Source organism: Phaseolus vulgaris, chromosome 1 (assembly GCF_051622355.1).
Source record: "Phaseolus vulgaris cultivar YP4 chromosome 1, ASM5162235v1, whole genome shotgun sequence".
In the NCBI taxonomy this organism is placed as follows: Eukaryota; Viridiplantae; Streptophyta; class Magnoliopsida; order Fabales; family Fabaceae; genus Phaseolus; species Phaseolus vulgaris.
In genome coordinates, this window is record NC_143498.1 from 50139579 (window position 1) to 50151799 (window position 12221).

At 33.8% G+C, this 12221-nt stretch overlaps 2 protein-coding genes and 1 pseudogene across 7 annotated transcripts; 1 reads left to right on the forward strand and 2 right to left on the reverse strand.

The window, feature by feature from the left end:
* Positions 1–514: 514 nt before the first annotated feature.
* Positions 515–5311, reverse strand: ALG3 (asparagine-linked glycosylation 3). 6 transcript variants are annotated; one of them, XR_016523507.1, is made up of 12 exons: positions 5030–5311; positions 4777–4949; positions 4619–4687; positions 4387–4544; positions 4238–4304; positions 4081–4134; positions 3743–3831; positions 2507–2627; positions 1519–1658; positions 1357–1435; positions 1085–1141; positions 515–979 (listed from the first exon to the last, which is right to left on the reverse strand). XR_016523507.1 is itself a non-coding variant. In XM_068617610.2 (12 exons), the coding sequence occupies exons 1-12, from the start codon at positions 5208–5210 to the stop codon at positions 811–813; spliced, it is 1353 nt and encodes a 450-aa protein (XP_068473711.1). In that variant the 5' UTR covers positions 5211–5311; the 3' UTR covers positions 515–810. The 6 variants fall into 6 exon arrangements, 1 of the variants encoding a protein (XP_068473711.1); XR_016523510.1 differs by having other exon boundaries at positions 2511–2627; positions 3743–3939; positions 5030–5246; XR_016523511.1 differs by having other exon boundaries at positions 3743–3939; positions 5030–5246.
* Positions 5312–6824: 1513 nt separating this feature from the next.
* Positions 6825–7602, forward strand: TSPO (TSPO(outer membrane tryptophan-rich sensory protein)-like protein). Its single transcript, XM_068617614.2, has one exon. It carries the CDS (start codon positions 6874–6876, stop codon positions 7441–7443), a length of 570 nt encoding a protein of 189 aa, XP_068473715.1. The 5' UTR covers positions 6825–6873; the 3' UTR covers positions 7444–7602.
* Positions 7603–9561: 1959 nt separating this feature from the next.
* Positions 9562–11300, reverse strand: LOC137814729 (xyloglucan 6-xylosyltransferase 2 pseudogene; annotated as a pseudogene).
* Between the last annotated feature and the right edge of the window lie 921 nt (positions 11301–12221).

Here is a 12221-nt window from a genome sequence, read left to right on the forward strand (position 1 = left end):
TCAATATTATTATTAATTGTTATAGATATACATTGTTTTTATAATATCAATAAAATACATATAATTAAAAATTAATTATTAAAATAAATATTTATCATTAAATTTATATTTAAATACAAAAGTACACATAAAAAGGTTATATTTTATAATATTATAATTATGGACTACAAACATTTGTAAATTTTATTATAGTATAATAATTATTGTTTATTATGGTAATGTTTTTACAAATTAATAAATTAGTTATATTTATATGGGTAAGACTAAGATGACTGAAAAAACATGTATATAAAAACAACTGTTAGAAAATAAAATATTCTTTATATACAGTAATAGATTATTAAGTTAAAAAAATATAGATATGTAATTACCAAAGTCGATAGGGAGAGATCAAGTGTAAAAATCAAGGAGAAATGACTACTTATCAACATAATTTAGGGGAAAATCACACACACATACTAGTAATACTCTTTAACTGACCGCTGGAAAAATTACATTTTTTTAAATCAAAATATCAAAATAATTGTTTCCGCGATATTAATTCATTTATGCTATTAAATGTCAATAATTCCATTTTAGATACACTATCACTTAGCAAGTGCAAAACTTTCAAAGTGAGCAAACACAAAACTTATAAAAACATGATTCTGGCTCCTATACTCTGTTTTACATCCACTAGTAGTCCTTGTGTTTGTTCCAAGATACATCACAAACATCTACATCAAAGGGGAAGCAGTGATGAAGGAGAATCATTTTGTCTAATTCATCCTCTATACACCACAACATAAACGGAGAGGAATCTTTGAACTTCTATTTGTTTTTCCGATATGATGGCTTATATTGTTCATAAGGATACTCAGGGGGAGCAGACCATAAACCCCAGAGAATAATTAAGTGAAGACAGAGAAGAAAGGCTGAAGAAAGGCTATTCGAAGGATAGATATTCCAGCACAGCTCCACTCCCACAAACAAAATCAAACTGCTTGTGCATGCCAAGTAGGGAAATAGATTATTTATTAATTCAATACAAAATAAAATCATTAAAAAATATTAAATACAAGCATGGGAAGTGGGTTAAACATACCGCAACAACGTTGGGTAATGCGTTCTCCACAATAAGTAAGGTAAACTACAGAAATACCTGTACCATAACAAATAGCAAGAATTAGCACCAGGGTATTTTAGAATACAAAACCACAAACAGGAACAACTGTTTTGTGGTTGCATCTTCTATCATCTTAATAAATTAAGCAGGTCGGTTTTTTGTTTTCCTTTCTTTAAATTATTTTGACGAGTAAGAATAAATTAAGCAGAGAGCTAGTAGTTGTATAATTAACAGAAACCCAGCAGACTTACCAAGAATAGAACTGATAATGCAATGACCGAGCACATACAATGCCAATGAAGTTCCCAACAAACATAGTTGTCACAATATCTGAGCAAAAGTCAAAAGTTAGCATCACTTACCAAAAAAGGGGAAGTGATGTTCTTAAATCCTACAAGAGATTGATTACTAACGTTCTTTATTAAGGATCTGGAGGGATGATGAACTGATCTTGCCAACCTTCTTAGAAAATGAGGAAGAGAAGAAAACCGCAAACCTCATTCTCATAAAGACATATCTGGAATGCAGAAAGTTGCAAAGTCCTCCTTCATGTCTGTGAGAAATTAAACAAGTGAACATGTCATCCAGCTGCATCAATATTTCAATCCAAGTATACATCATACTTCATATGTATCCCAATTATGACGTCCACGGCATAGACAATAATAAACATTGGTCACACCATCACCACCAATGACAACAAAAGGCATTTCCCCCTAGGTAGGAGGCACTTCATAGATCAAACAATGCCATTGTGTTAATATCAAATACCAGGTCTTTGGCGAAGCCATTTAAATCCAACTCCATCTTAAGCTATCCTCTATCTAATCAAATCTACTCATTTGAGTCTATCTTATTCCAACCTGGCCAAACCATCTTAGATACATTCCTACCAACTTCCACTGAATAACAGTTACTCCTACTTTGTCTCTAATTCGTTCATGCATCCATCTTATCTATTCTAGTAAGTATATTCATCATCACAGCATTCTCATCAATACAAGACTATGACACCTATTTATGATCTTGTTGACACTTCACTGTCCAACATTAGGTACCACAAATAAAAACATTGTTGATTCTCATTATTTATGGTCAAAAACAGAATAAAAATAACTTAATAAATCTATGACTTGACAAGATAAATTAAGTTTTCTTTTCCAAATTACATATAAAACCCCCTATTATATAGGTTAATAGCAGAAACACTTCAAAACTCACCTCCCTGAATTTAATAGATTGTGCAGGCTATGAACTGAACCCCTCATGTATTTCTTGAAGTTCAAGAAGTCTTACTGAGTTTTAAACCAATGAGGGCTTTTCAGCAATTAACCTATAGTTGAAGGGGGTTCCTAGCATTTTCTGTATTGAAAAAATAAAAGAAAAATAAACCTTTTATACCTACTTGCACCAACTATAATGCGCAAAGGAAGCAAGTAATATGAGGTGAGCAGCCAACAAAAAGATAGCAAATCCCTTGGACACAAATATCGGCTCAGGGATGAATTTGAAGTTAACAGACCTGATAACATAAATTAAAATAATACATCAGGAAACATCTAACTGAACCTACGTAAGAAAAAGGTAAAATACAGTTTCTCAATATTAAAGGTACCACAAACTCAATACATCAACTTCAATATACTAATCTAATCCCCTTAGTGCTTTGAATTGAAATGAAACAGGTTGTGTCTCAATTAAGTTATGATACACGAAATGTGGGTAATACATGACCATTCACCGGAATCAAAACTTCTCATTCACAGAAACCCAATTCTGAATTGCCAAATCCAACCCCCTAATTGCCCAACTCAGATCAAGACAAGAAGGAACTGTAGGCTGTGTTGTGCCTCTAAAAAAAACTTTTCACATTGTTTTTCTCTTCATTCAAAAGGATTTGATTAATCCTTTCTCTCACGCCAACTCCACAGTCGTCTAATTCCTAGGTAACCTTGATGTCATATTTTTTTAAGTCCTCTATGCCATTAACAGATAACTTAGGTCCACTAGCCCACCAATGCTAAATTAGCTTCCAACCAGGTTTTCACAAGGGAGTAGTGTGACTTCTCATAGAGAAGCAGATTTTTTACACTTAGGTCAAAACATTAAGGAAGGTTTTAGTGTAACGTTTAAACTTCACATTTCTTGTGAGAATCGCTAAACAAATAAAGAACAATAATACATAAACGAGGACATGGTTGAATACACGCATAGTCACATGAATATATCAAAGTTATAGACATAAGCATGCAGCATAATAAAAAGAGTTTATCAGCTATATTTCTCAATCTAACACTTAAATTTTAGGCATATGTCACAAGTTCAACCTGAAAAACGTAAGCAGTATCTCCAATCACCCCTATATAAGATACCATCTTCAGCAGCTTATTAGCTTATGTATTACTGCATCTAAAAGCGCGCCTATCTAAATATGTTCCTTAGTGCCAGAGCGTAGCACATGATCATCGCAGAAAATAAAACTTTAGATACTCTTATCTGCAATATTTCCAGTCTACCACTCATCATCACTTTGACCACAGAAAAAAAGGGTTTCAGATTATACTGAAAGCTAAATTTGTTTTTGAGTTCATGGTATCATATCAAGCATACATAAAGGGCACACTTAAAAATACGTACCAGAAATGGATGAAGACACGGCCAAGATTGAAGGCGCTTGATATATACGCAACTGGATATGAAACCAGGAAAGGAAGCCCCAGTAATATCTATGGCAGAAGTTAACCATACTGGAGTTAACTGATGTTAACAAAAAAATTGCACATTGCACACTCTGGAGAATCAAACAAGCTGGAGGACCACAGAGAGAAACTCACCTGCTAATATGGAAAGATTATTTTAAAACAAAAAATAGACAGCCATCAGACACCCAAATATTTGTGCACTCTATAAATAACAACGCGGGCAATTATTGTCTCACAAATTACAAATATAGAGGAAAATGAAATGCAAGGGACCTGAACAACTGCTGCCCAAGCTAATGCCAATAACACGCCACTGATATCCATAGCCTGCATGCGCGTGAAGAAAGCAGGCTACATGAGCATTACGATGTAAGGAGACAAAGAAAAAGATGGCAACATACCCTGATAAATATTGCACGTATATATGTACCTTCAGCATGAGGAGCAGTAAAGGTGGAGCATAAAGAAGCACATTCATCTTTACAGAAACAGCTCCACTAACAGATAATTGCCAGAAGCCCCGTAAACATTTTATCCTTATATTAAAAAAAAAGACGAGTCTAGAAAGAGAGCATTTACCTAAACACAATCAACCCAATATTCCACCTTCGGTGCACAAGCAAGAGCAATGCAGCATGAAGAAGTGTCATGGCCACACAGTCATTAAACAGACGAAGCACGAAGATAGAATGAACTCTTTTGGACAAAGAAAGTAAGCAAAGGGCCCACCAAGGAACCTGATAGAAATTTCAGTTTCCAAAAGCAGTGAAATGGACATCAACAACTACTCAGAGGAAAATTATATCCTTACCACATCGGTTTTGACATAGACGGCGAGAACGATTGCTAAGTTGATGATATACAACACACCGAATAAAATCTGCAACGAGAAAAGAGAAAGACATGATGAATTACTTGGTTTGTTAACAATTGAGTAGAATGAGAAATAGAAGAATTTGAATGCGTGACCTGAGCAGGGTAAACTTGTCCTTGGGTAAGATACTGGAATGCAGAGTAAATGTAGAGAAAGCCAGCAGGGTAGACCAGAGGACCAGTGTCACCTTTGAGGTTGCTGAAGTCTCTCTCCCCTTCCAGAAACCCGGTAACCTGTGACATGTAAGCATCCCAATCTATCTTCGTATCTGGAAGCATAAAACGCCGTCGTGCATCAATTAAGATGAATTGAAGTTTTGAAGAAGAGGATGCGGAAATTGAAACTTACAAGGGACAAATGCGATTATGAGAGAGACGAGGAGGGCGTCGGCGAAGAGAAGAGCCAGTGCGAAGGGTATCTTGGGGTTTTGGAGCAAAGTGGTTTTTCCTTCCGATCTCGGAGGAGGTGGCGACGGCGTAACCGATTCAACGCCCATGGTTTCTCTGTTTTTCAGTCTTCTGCCTCCCATTTCCGTTTTATCATTCCTCTACGATCCGCCCTCACTTTCTCTTTTTTATTTTTATTTTTATTTCTGGGCTTCATCTCATGGGTGAGCCCATTTCGTTTCGTACCTCGTACTTTTTTTTTCTGAAACTATAAATATTAAAATTTCCACTTTGTTCTTTCATTTTAAAGTTTTTTTTTTTTAATTGTGCACTCTGAAAATCTCTTGAGTTTTTGTAGTCTGAAACTAAAAAATATAGATAGAATTAAACAATTTAAAATAGTCAAGTGCAAGTCAATTCTCACAATTTTAAAATTTTTCTTTTCAAGAAAGATATTTTTGAATATAAAATTTACAATAAACTTTATTATCTAATATGTTCGGATTAAGGAGTAATTTGAGTGAAAACTTAAATTATTTGGATTAAATAAAAAGGATGAAATGTAAATTATTAAAGTTTATAAGTAATGTAATAGTATGATTTTATTTTCTTGTGAATTTAGGGTTATAGTTAGATTTAGGATCAATACTAAGATTAGAGGATTAAGAGTTGTGATTACAATTTAGGGTTATAGATAGGGTTATCCTTATAATTAGGATTAAGATTATGGTTAAAGTTAAAGATATAGATATGTGTTAGGATTATAGAGAGTTAGAGTTTTGAAATTATAATTTAAATATTATTATTTTTATATTTGTTTTTATTTATTTATATTATTATTATATAATTTTTTTACAACAAATAACTATATTTATTTTATATTATTATTAATTATTATTGTTTTTATTAATAATCTTATTTAATATTTTAATCATATAAATTTATTTAATATAAGTTACAAAGTTAATCGAATATATAATTGATTATATTATATAATAATAATAATAATAAACCAAATAAAAATGAATAAGAAATTAGAATAATTAAGTATAATATATTTCAAGTATCGAATTATATTTTTAAGATAAAATATTATCTAATTAATTTTAATTTAAAATAAATTTATAATCGATTATCCGCTAAAATATAATACACTATGTGATAATGTGTGTCTGATAATCAATTTTCTGTACTTCCTTTACTTTGTTAGTTTTTTTTTTGTTAGCTCTTTAAGTTTACCATTAACTTTTATTAAATATATTTTATCTACAACATATGTATTAAATAAGTTAATTAATTAATAATTCTATAGACAAAAAATTAAACCCCAACTTAAGAATGCCTAAAAAAATGTTGAAAAGGTAATTAAATTGTCTACGCAATCCAAATTAAGAAATGGAACTATTTTCATGACTACTTCATAAAAAGTATATATTAAATGAAAAAAGTTGCGTGATAAGATTAAAAGTTAATAAAAAAATAAAAATGTGTAGTAACTAAAGATGACTGAGTGATTAAATAATGTATGAGGTGGCAGTGAGTTGATGAAAAGTTTTGTTTTGAAGGTATGTCGGCAAAAGCAATTGAGGTGAACAGGTGTAGAATAGAAGAAGCTACTCCTCCTCAACTGAGTTCCTTTCTGAGATGGACACGTGCAGTTCGGGAGTGCTTCCACATGTGCACAGAGACTCACACATCTGAATCCGCTCCGTCACATCTATCCACGTGTCACTCTCCACCACTTCTTTAAACTTCACGCACCTCCCTCTCACTACCACCCTCGCTTCTCTTCCTCACTCTTTCTCCATGGCTTCCGATGACTTCAAACATCGACTCACACCGCATTCAGACACCGCCATCAACCAAAAGGGGAGGATCGGAGACAAACGGCAAAAACGAAAGGTGATGGCCAAACGCGGCCTAAAGTCACTCGCCATAGCTGTTACCCTCCCCCTCTCTCTCACCGTCTTATCAGCATGCATAGGCTTCTCCACTGCCCGTGATGATTCTCTCTCTTCCAGAAGGCCCTTCTGGTTCCCACCCTCCTGGGCACTGCACTTGACCTGTCCCGCTACAAGCTTCTTAATGGGTCTGGCCGCGTGGATGGTGTGGGCAGACGGAGGTTTCCACACAAACCCCATGGCTCTGTTGCTTTACTTCACTCAGCTGCTTTTGGCGGTGCTCTGGGATCCTCTTGTGTTCGCTGTTGGGGCTACACGGGTGGGCCTGATGGTCTGTTTAGGGCTGTTAGTGAGCCAGTACGGGTGCATGCGTGCGTTTGGCTCCGTCAATCCCTTTGCTGCTGGTCTGATAAAGCCTTGCCTCGCATGGGTTGCTTTTCTATCTGTACTAAATCTTAAGCTCCTTTTTGTCTGAACCCATACTACTGCTACTACTACCAACCTTGTGTCAACTCCGATGATGCTAGTCTTCTTCAACAGTGTTACGTAGAATTGTTCTGTAAACTGTCGCCTTAATCACCTACTAGACACGCCTGTCGTAAATAACATATTCCTGGTATTTTGTTTTTTTGTTTTAGCTTGGATGACGCTTTATGCTCTTTTATGTTGTTCGAATGTGATTGGTGAGTGCTAAATTTGTAAAGCTGCAGTTCTTACATTTTCAAACTCGAGTTTTCTTTACTTGTATCCAAAACATACCTCTAGTAGCATCTCTTATAACATTTCAGCTTAAAGGTATTTAGCAAACAAAAATGTTTTGGATATATGTCTAGAATATGTAAAAATCAACTGCGGTGATTTATATATGTCTAGAATATGTAAAAAAAAATTGATGGGATTTAGAACGGATATAAACTCGCAATAATTTTTTCGAGTTATTTCAGGAACATTGTAATAGAATTCTAAGAAGAATATATATTGACAAACTCTTCAAGTATACAATATATTAAGTATACAATATACAACTTATAATTGATGATATAAACCTTCAATTGAAGATTAAAAAGAATAGTATTTTTATTATTTTTATCATTTCATACAAAAATAAATAAATTATACAACATTTGTAATTTTAGGTAAAATAAAGTTACTCTAACTGATGATATAAAAAAATATTTTTATTATTTCATACCGTTAAAATTTTAGGTAAAAAAAAGAACTCTAAATTGATGATATGAAAAAAAGATTATTATTTGATACAAAAGAATTTAAATTTTAGGTAAAAAAAAGTTGTATACTAGAGAAAGTTGTTAATGTATATTTTTCAGAAATCTAAAATAGTGTGCTTTCAAATTCAAATACTGAAATCGTATTTTGATTATATAACTTTTATAACTTTTATTTTTCAATTTTTTTATTTTTAATGAAGTCGAATGCGTAATGTATGTCTTTGTTTTAAAAAAAAAAATCTTAAAATTTAAAAACGAATAATTCCCCACAACAATAATTTATCTGGATCACATATTACATTTAACATAATGTTTTTCTACAATTTGTTTACCGAAATTATCCTTGATATATAAAGGATATATTGATAATTAAATGGTATGAAAAAATATTAAAATAATAATATTATTTATTATAAAAGGTATATTAATAATTAAGACACTGTTACAAATCCACTCCCAACTCCATTTAGGTTAAGAGGTTGGTTAATTTTTCTTTTCATAATATCAGCCTTTTAATCATTCAGATTTCTTCAGTGTTGCTTCACCCTGTCATCATGAGTTATCTGATCAGAACTTTTCACCAAACCAGCGTGGAGATTTTCAATTACCATGTGTATGATTGTATATATTGTTCCCTCAAATTAAACCAAAAAAATATCAATCTCATTACTACTTGAAGATTGGGAGCCATAAAATAAGATATTAGAAACAGATTAATATAATATTTGATCAAGGGCGTTCAGGGAAGAAGAATGGTTGTAAACTGTTATTTCATATAGAAAAGCAACTATGCATCTAATTTGGCCTAGAAGGTTTATTCATTCCCCAATTGAACCTCATTTCTCACTTAGGGTTACCTGTTGACTTTGACTTCGTCAGGGCAGCAAGTTAATACTAATGATAATGTAATGAAATGATAATATGGAGCTTTTCCAAGAAACTCAACCTCTTTTAGCAAATGCCCTGTCTCAACTCAACAATATTTTTCTGAAGATTTCTAGCAAATTTAATTTCATTGATGAGAATGATATCTTATGAAACAGTTTCCAAAAAGCACAAACATGACAGAACTGAGCATTCTCAGTTCCAGCCCCTATAGGATGTTGTAAAAGCTAAAAGTTATATCACTCGGAAAAAACAGATGATTATAAAACATTACAGATCAGATCACAATTAAGACACAGGCAGAATTCAATATTCAGTAGTATCAGCCCAATTTTCAAACATGGGAGATTAAAATCCAAAATGCTAGGAATACAAGTGTATTATAAAATTCAGTGGAGAATGAGACCACTAATTGTACTATCAGACCCACAATCTGCAAAACTACAAACAAGAAACCAAGATGAAACTGTTTTCATTACTTCATAAAATATTGTTTCAATCCACATATATGAATACTTTACAAAGTTTAAGTCAGAGAAAGAGAGAGAGACTACAAAAAAATATTTAACCAAAAAATATATGCATACATAATATGCCATCTATCACAAATAAACGTGAGAATTCCTATTTCTGTAACTAAATATGGCACAAATTACACTAATATGCACACAGATGACGAGTTTTCTGACTCTTTAACCGCATACAAAAAGAGAGGAACTTATCTAGAGGATGATACCTCAAGTGCTTTAAATGCTTGGATGAAGCAACCCAAGTTCCTCCCTGACCTCAAGGGGATTGCTAGTCTCGTCACGTATTCTCTTAACTCCCTTACTAGCCAACGATGTATGCGTGAATCCATAAATCTGCAGAATCTGATTATCCCCAAAATTGAAGGCCCTATCCATCTGTTTCAAGCACCTCTCAACAGGGTAATCCCCAAACTTCCCACAAGGCTTGCACCCCACAAAATGAGTCACCAATGGCCACCTATGATCCCCAAGACCAGGATGGTAATTCTCAATCATCTCCTCGTACTTATCAACCAAAATCCCCCAATAACCATGCAAGTAATAACCGTTCTCAAGATAAACCTTATCACCCCACTTGTCCCTCTCCCTAGCCAGCAGATAAACCATGGCAGATTGATCATCAGCCTCAAAAACAGGTCTATCCTTGAGCTCACGCGTGAGCACTTTCCCAGCCTCATCCCTAACCCTCCCTTTAGGCCCCATTGGAGCCCAAGCATCAAGAATATCCAAAGACCACTGACAATTTCTCAACAAAAAACTCCCAGTGTTCAGCCCAATCCAATTCTTGTCATCATAAACCATCTCATCCCACCCATGCATCACCAAGTTATGGTCTTTATACCTCTCCCACGGCACCTCAAACGCCATGTCCGTGAACATGGCATCACTATCCATCCACCATAGAAACTCAACCTCAGGGTGAGACAAAAGAAGCTTCCGAATCAAAGGAAGCTTGGCCCAAAACCCTGCCATCTCAGCGTCAAGGAGAGCCATGTTGTAAAACACCTCAATCCCATGCAAACGACAATAGTCAATCTTGTTCTTAATAGCCTTCAACAAGTAATGATCCCCAACGGGATTCTCGCACGGTTTCGGCGACGACCCAGTTACCAGAAGCACACGAGGCTTGTTGGGCCGAACGAAATTAGACAAATTGGGGTTCTTGCGAAGCCAGCGAGATCGTTCTTCGTCCCAGTTCGATATTTTGGGGCCGAGACGATACGGCTCGTGCGGGTTCAATTTCTCGCCGTTCTCGTCGTCTGGTTCGTCAACCAATATGGTGTTGATGTCGAAGGCGTTGTAATTGGTGGTGGTGGAAGTGGAATCTTCGGACGTCGTGGATTGAAGCTCACCGAGGTGGCGGTGATTATCAGGGAGCTTGCGGGAGTAGAAACGGTCGCGAATGTCGAGGAAGTCCTGCTTGGGCGTGCCGAATTTTCCAGCACCGATGGTGCCGCGCAGGACAACAATGGTGAGGACCAGGCAGAGGATGGTGACCTTGCAATGCCTGAGAGCTCTCTGGAATCTTCGCACCCTTTGAGCTCCCAAACACTTTTCTAACATGTTAATACAAAATGACAAATTCAGAATGGAAAATGGATGCAATTTGAAAACCAGAAACACAAACAGACACTAATTTCGGAACATCATTTGCGTAATTGTTCTGTGGTTGAATGCAGAAACGTTCCCTCTGGACAGTTAAATAAAACATACAAAAATAAAAATAAAAAGGAAAAAAGACAAGCTTTAGCTAAAGGCGGCATATTCTCATAATTATTTTAAAATATAATTATTGAAATTATTTTGCATGTGCTGTAATTCAATTTAAAAATAACTATTGGAAAAGTCAATACTTCTCATGATTAAATAACATTATTGTGACGCTTTTTTTCGTAACTAGACTGAAGAGTCAGCATAAATAAACACGCCGCGTCAGTTAAATTCTATTTAAAAAAATTGACTCGCTTAAATTTCCAAGCGGTATTTTCCACAATAGAGAAACTTTTTTAAATCAACTTATTACAGAAAATAAATTCATTTTTATTATTTAACACAATTATGTATTTAAAAATAAAAACTTCAACTAAAATTTATTAATTAAATTTTAACGTTTTCATTCTGATTATTCAAATTAATGGTCTCGAATTCTTTGAGTATTAGTCGACGTGAATAAAATTGTACACTAAATAAATTATGATTTTTGTTATAACAATAAATAAATTAAATAAAAAGAATATTTCATAAATTTCTTAACTCCTATATAAATACGTGACACAAACAGAAAAGAAAACATATAAGAACATATGAATTTTCATCCTTAACTTCTAGCTGATTGAATAAGATAACAATAAATTTACTTATTAAGTAGGGTAGTTAAAAATTACAACAAATAAAACATATATATATATTCATAATAATTATAAAATTTAGAGAGAAAAAAACATACACAAGTGACCATATCATATTGTTTTTGAAAAAAGAAGAAATTTGTTGTTCAACTAGAGATTGAAAATTTAAAAAAAAATAGAAAAAGAAATCAAATCATGTTAAGGATGACAAATACCGATTATTAAATCTTATTAAAAATAATCAAATATTTGAGTAATTTT

What these genes read in the sequence shown, in the direction of transcription:
- ALG3 (XM_068617610.2), bottom strand. Translation starts at nt 5,210, where the DNA reads ATGGGAGGCAGAAGACTGAAAAACAGAGAAACCATGGGCGTTGAATCG. An exon ending in TACTGCTCCTCATGCTGAAG is followed by an intron (nt 4,135 to 4,237) that starts GTACATATATAC and finishes ACGCGCATGCAG; the next exon opens with GCTATGGATATCAGTGGCGT. An exon ending in CTTGGGCAGCAGTTGTTCAG is followed by an intron (nt 3,832 to 4,080) that starts GTCCCTTGCATT and finishes CTTCTGCCATAG; the next exon opens with ATATTACTGGGGCTTCCTTT.
- TSPO (XM_068617614.2), top strand. Translation starts at nt 6,874, where the DNA reads ATGGCTTCCGATGACTTCAAACATCGACTCACACCGCATTCAGACACC.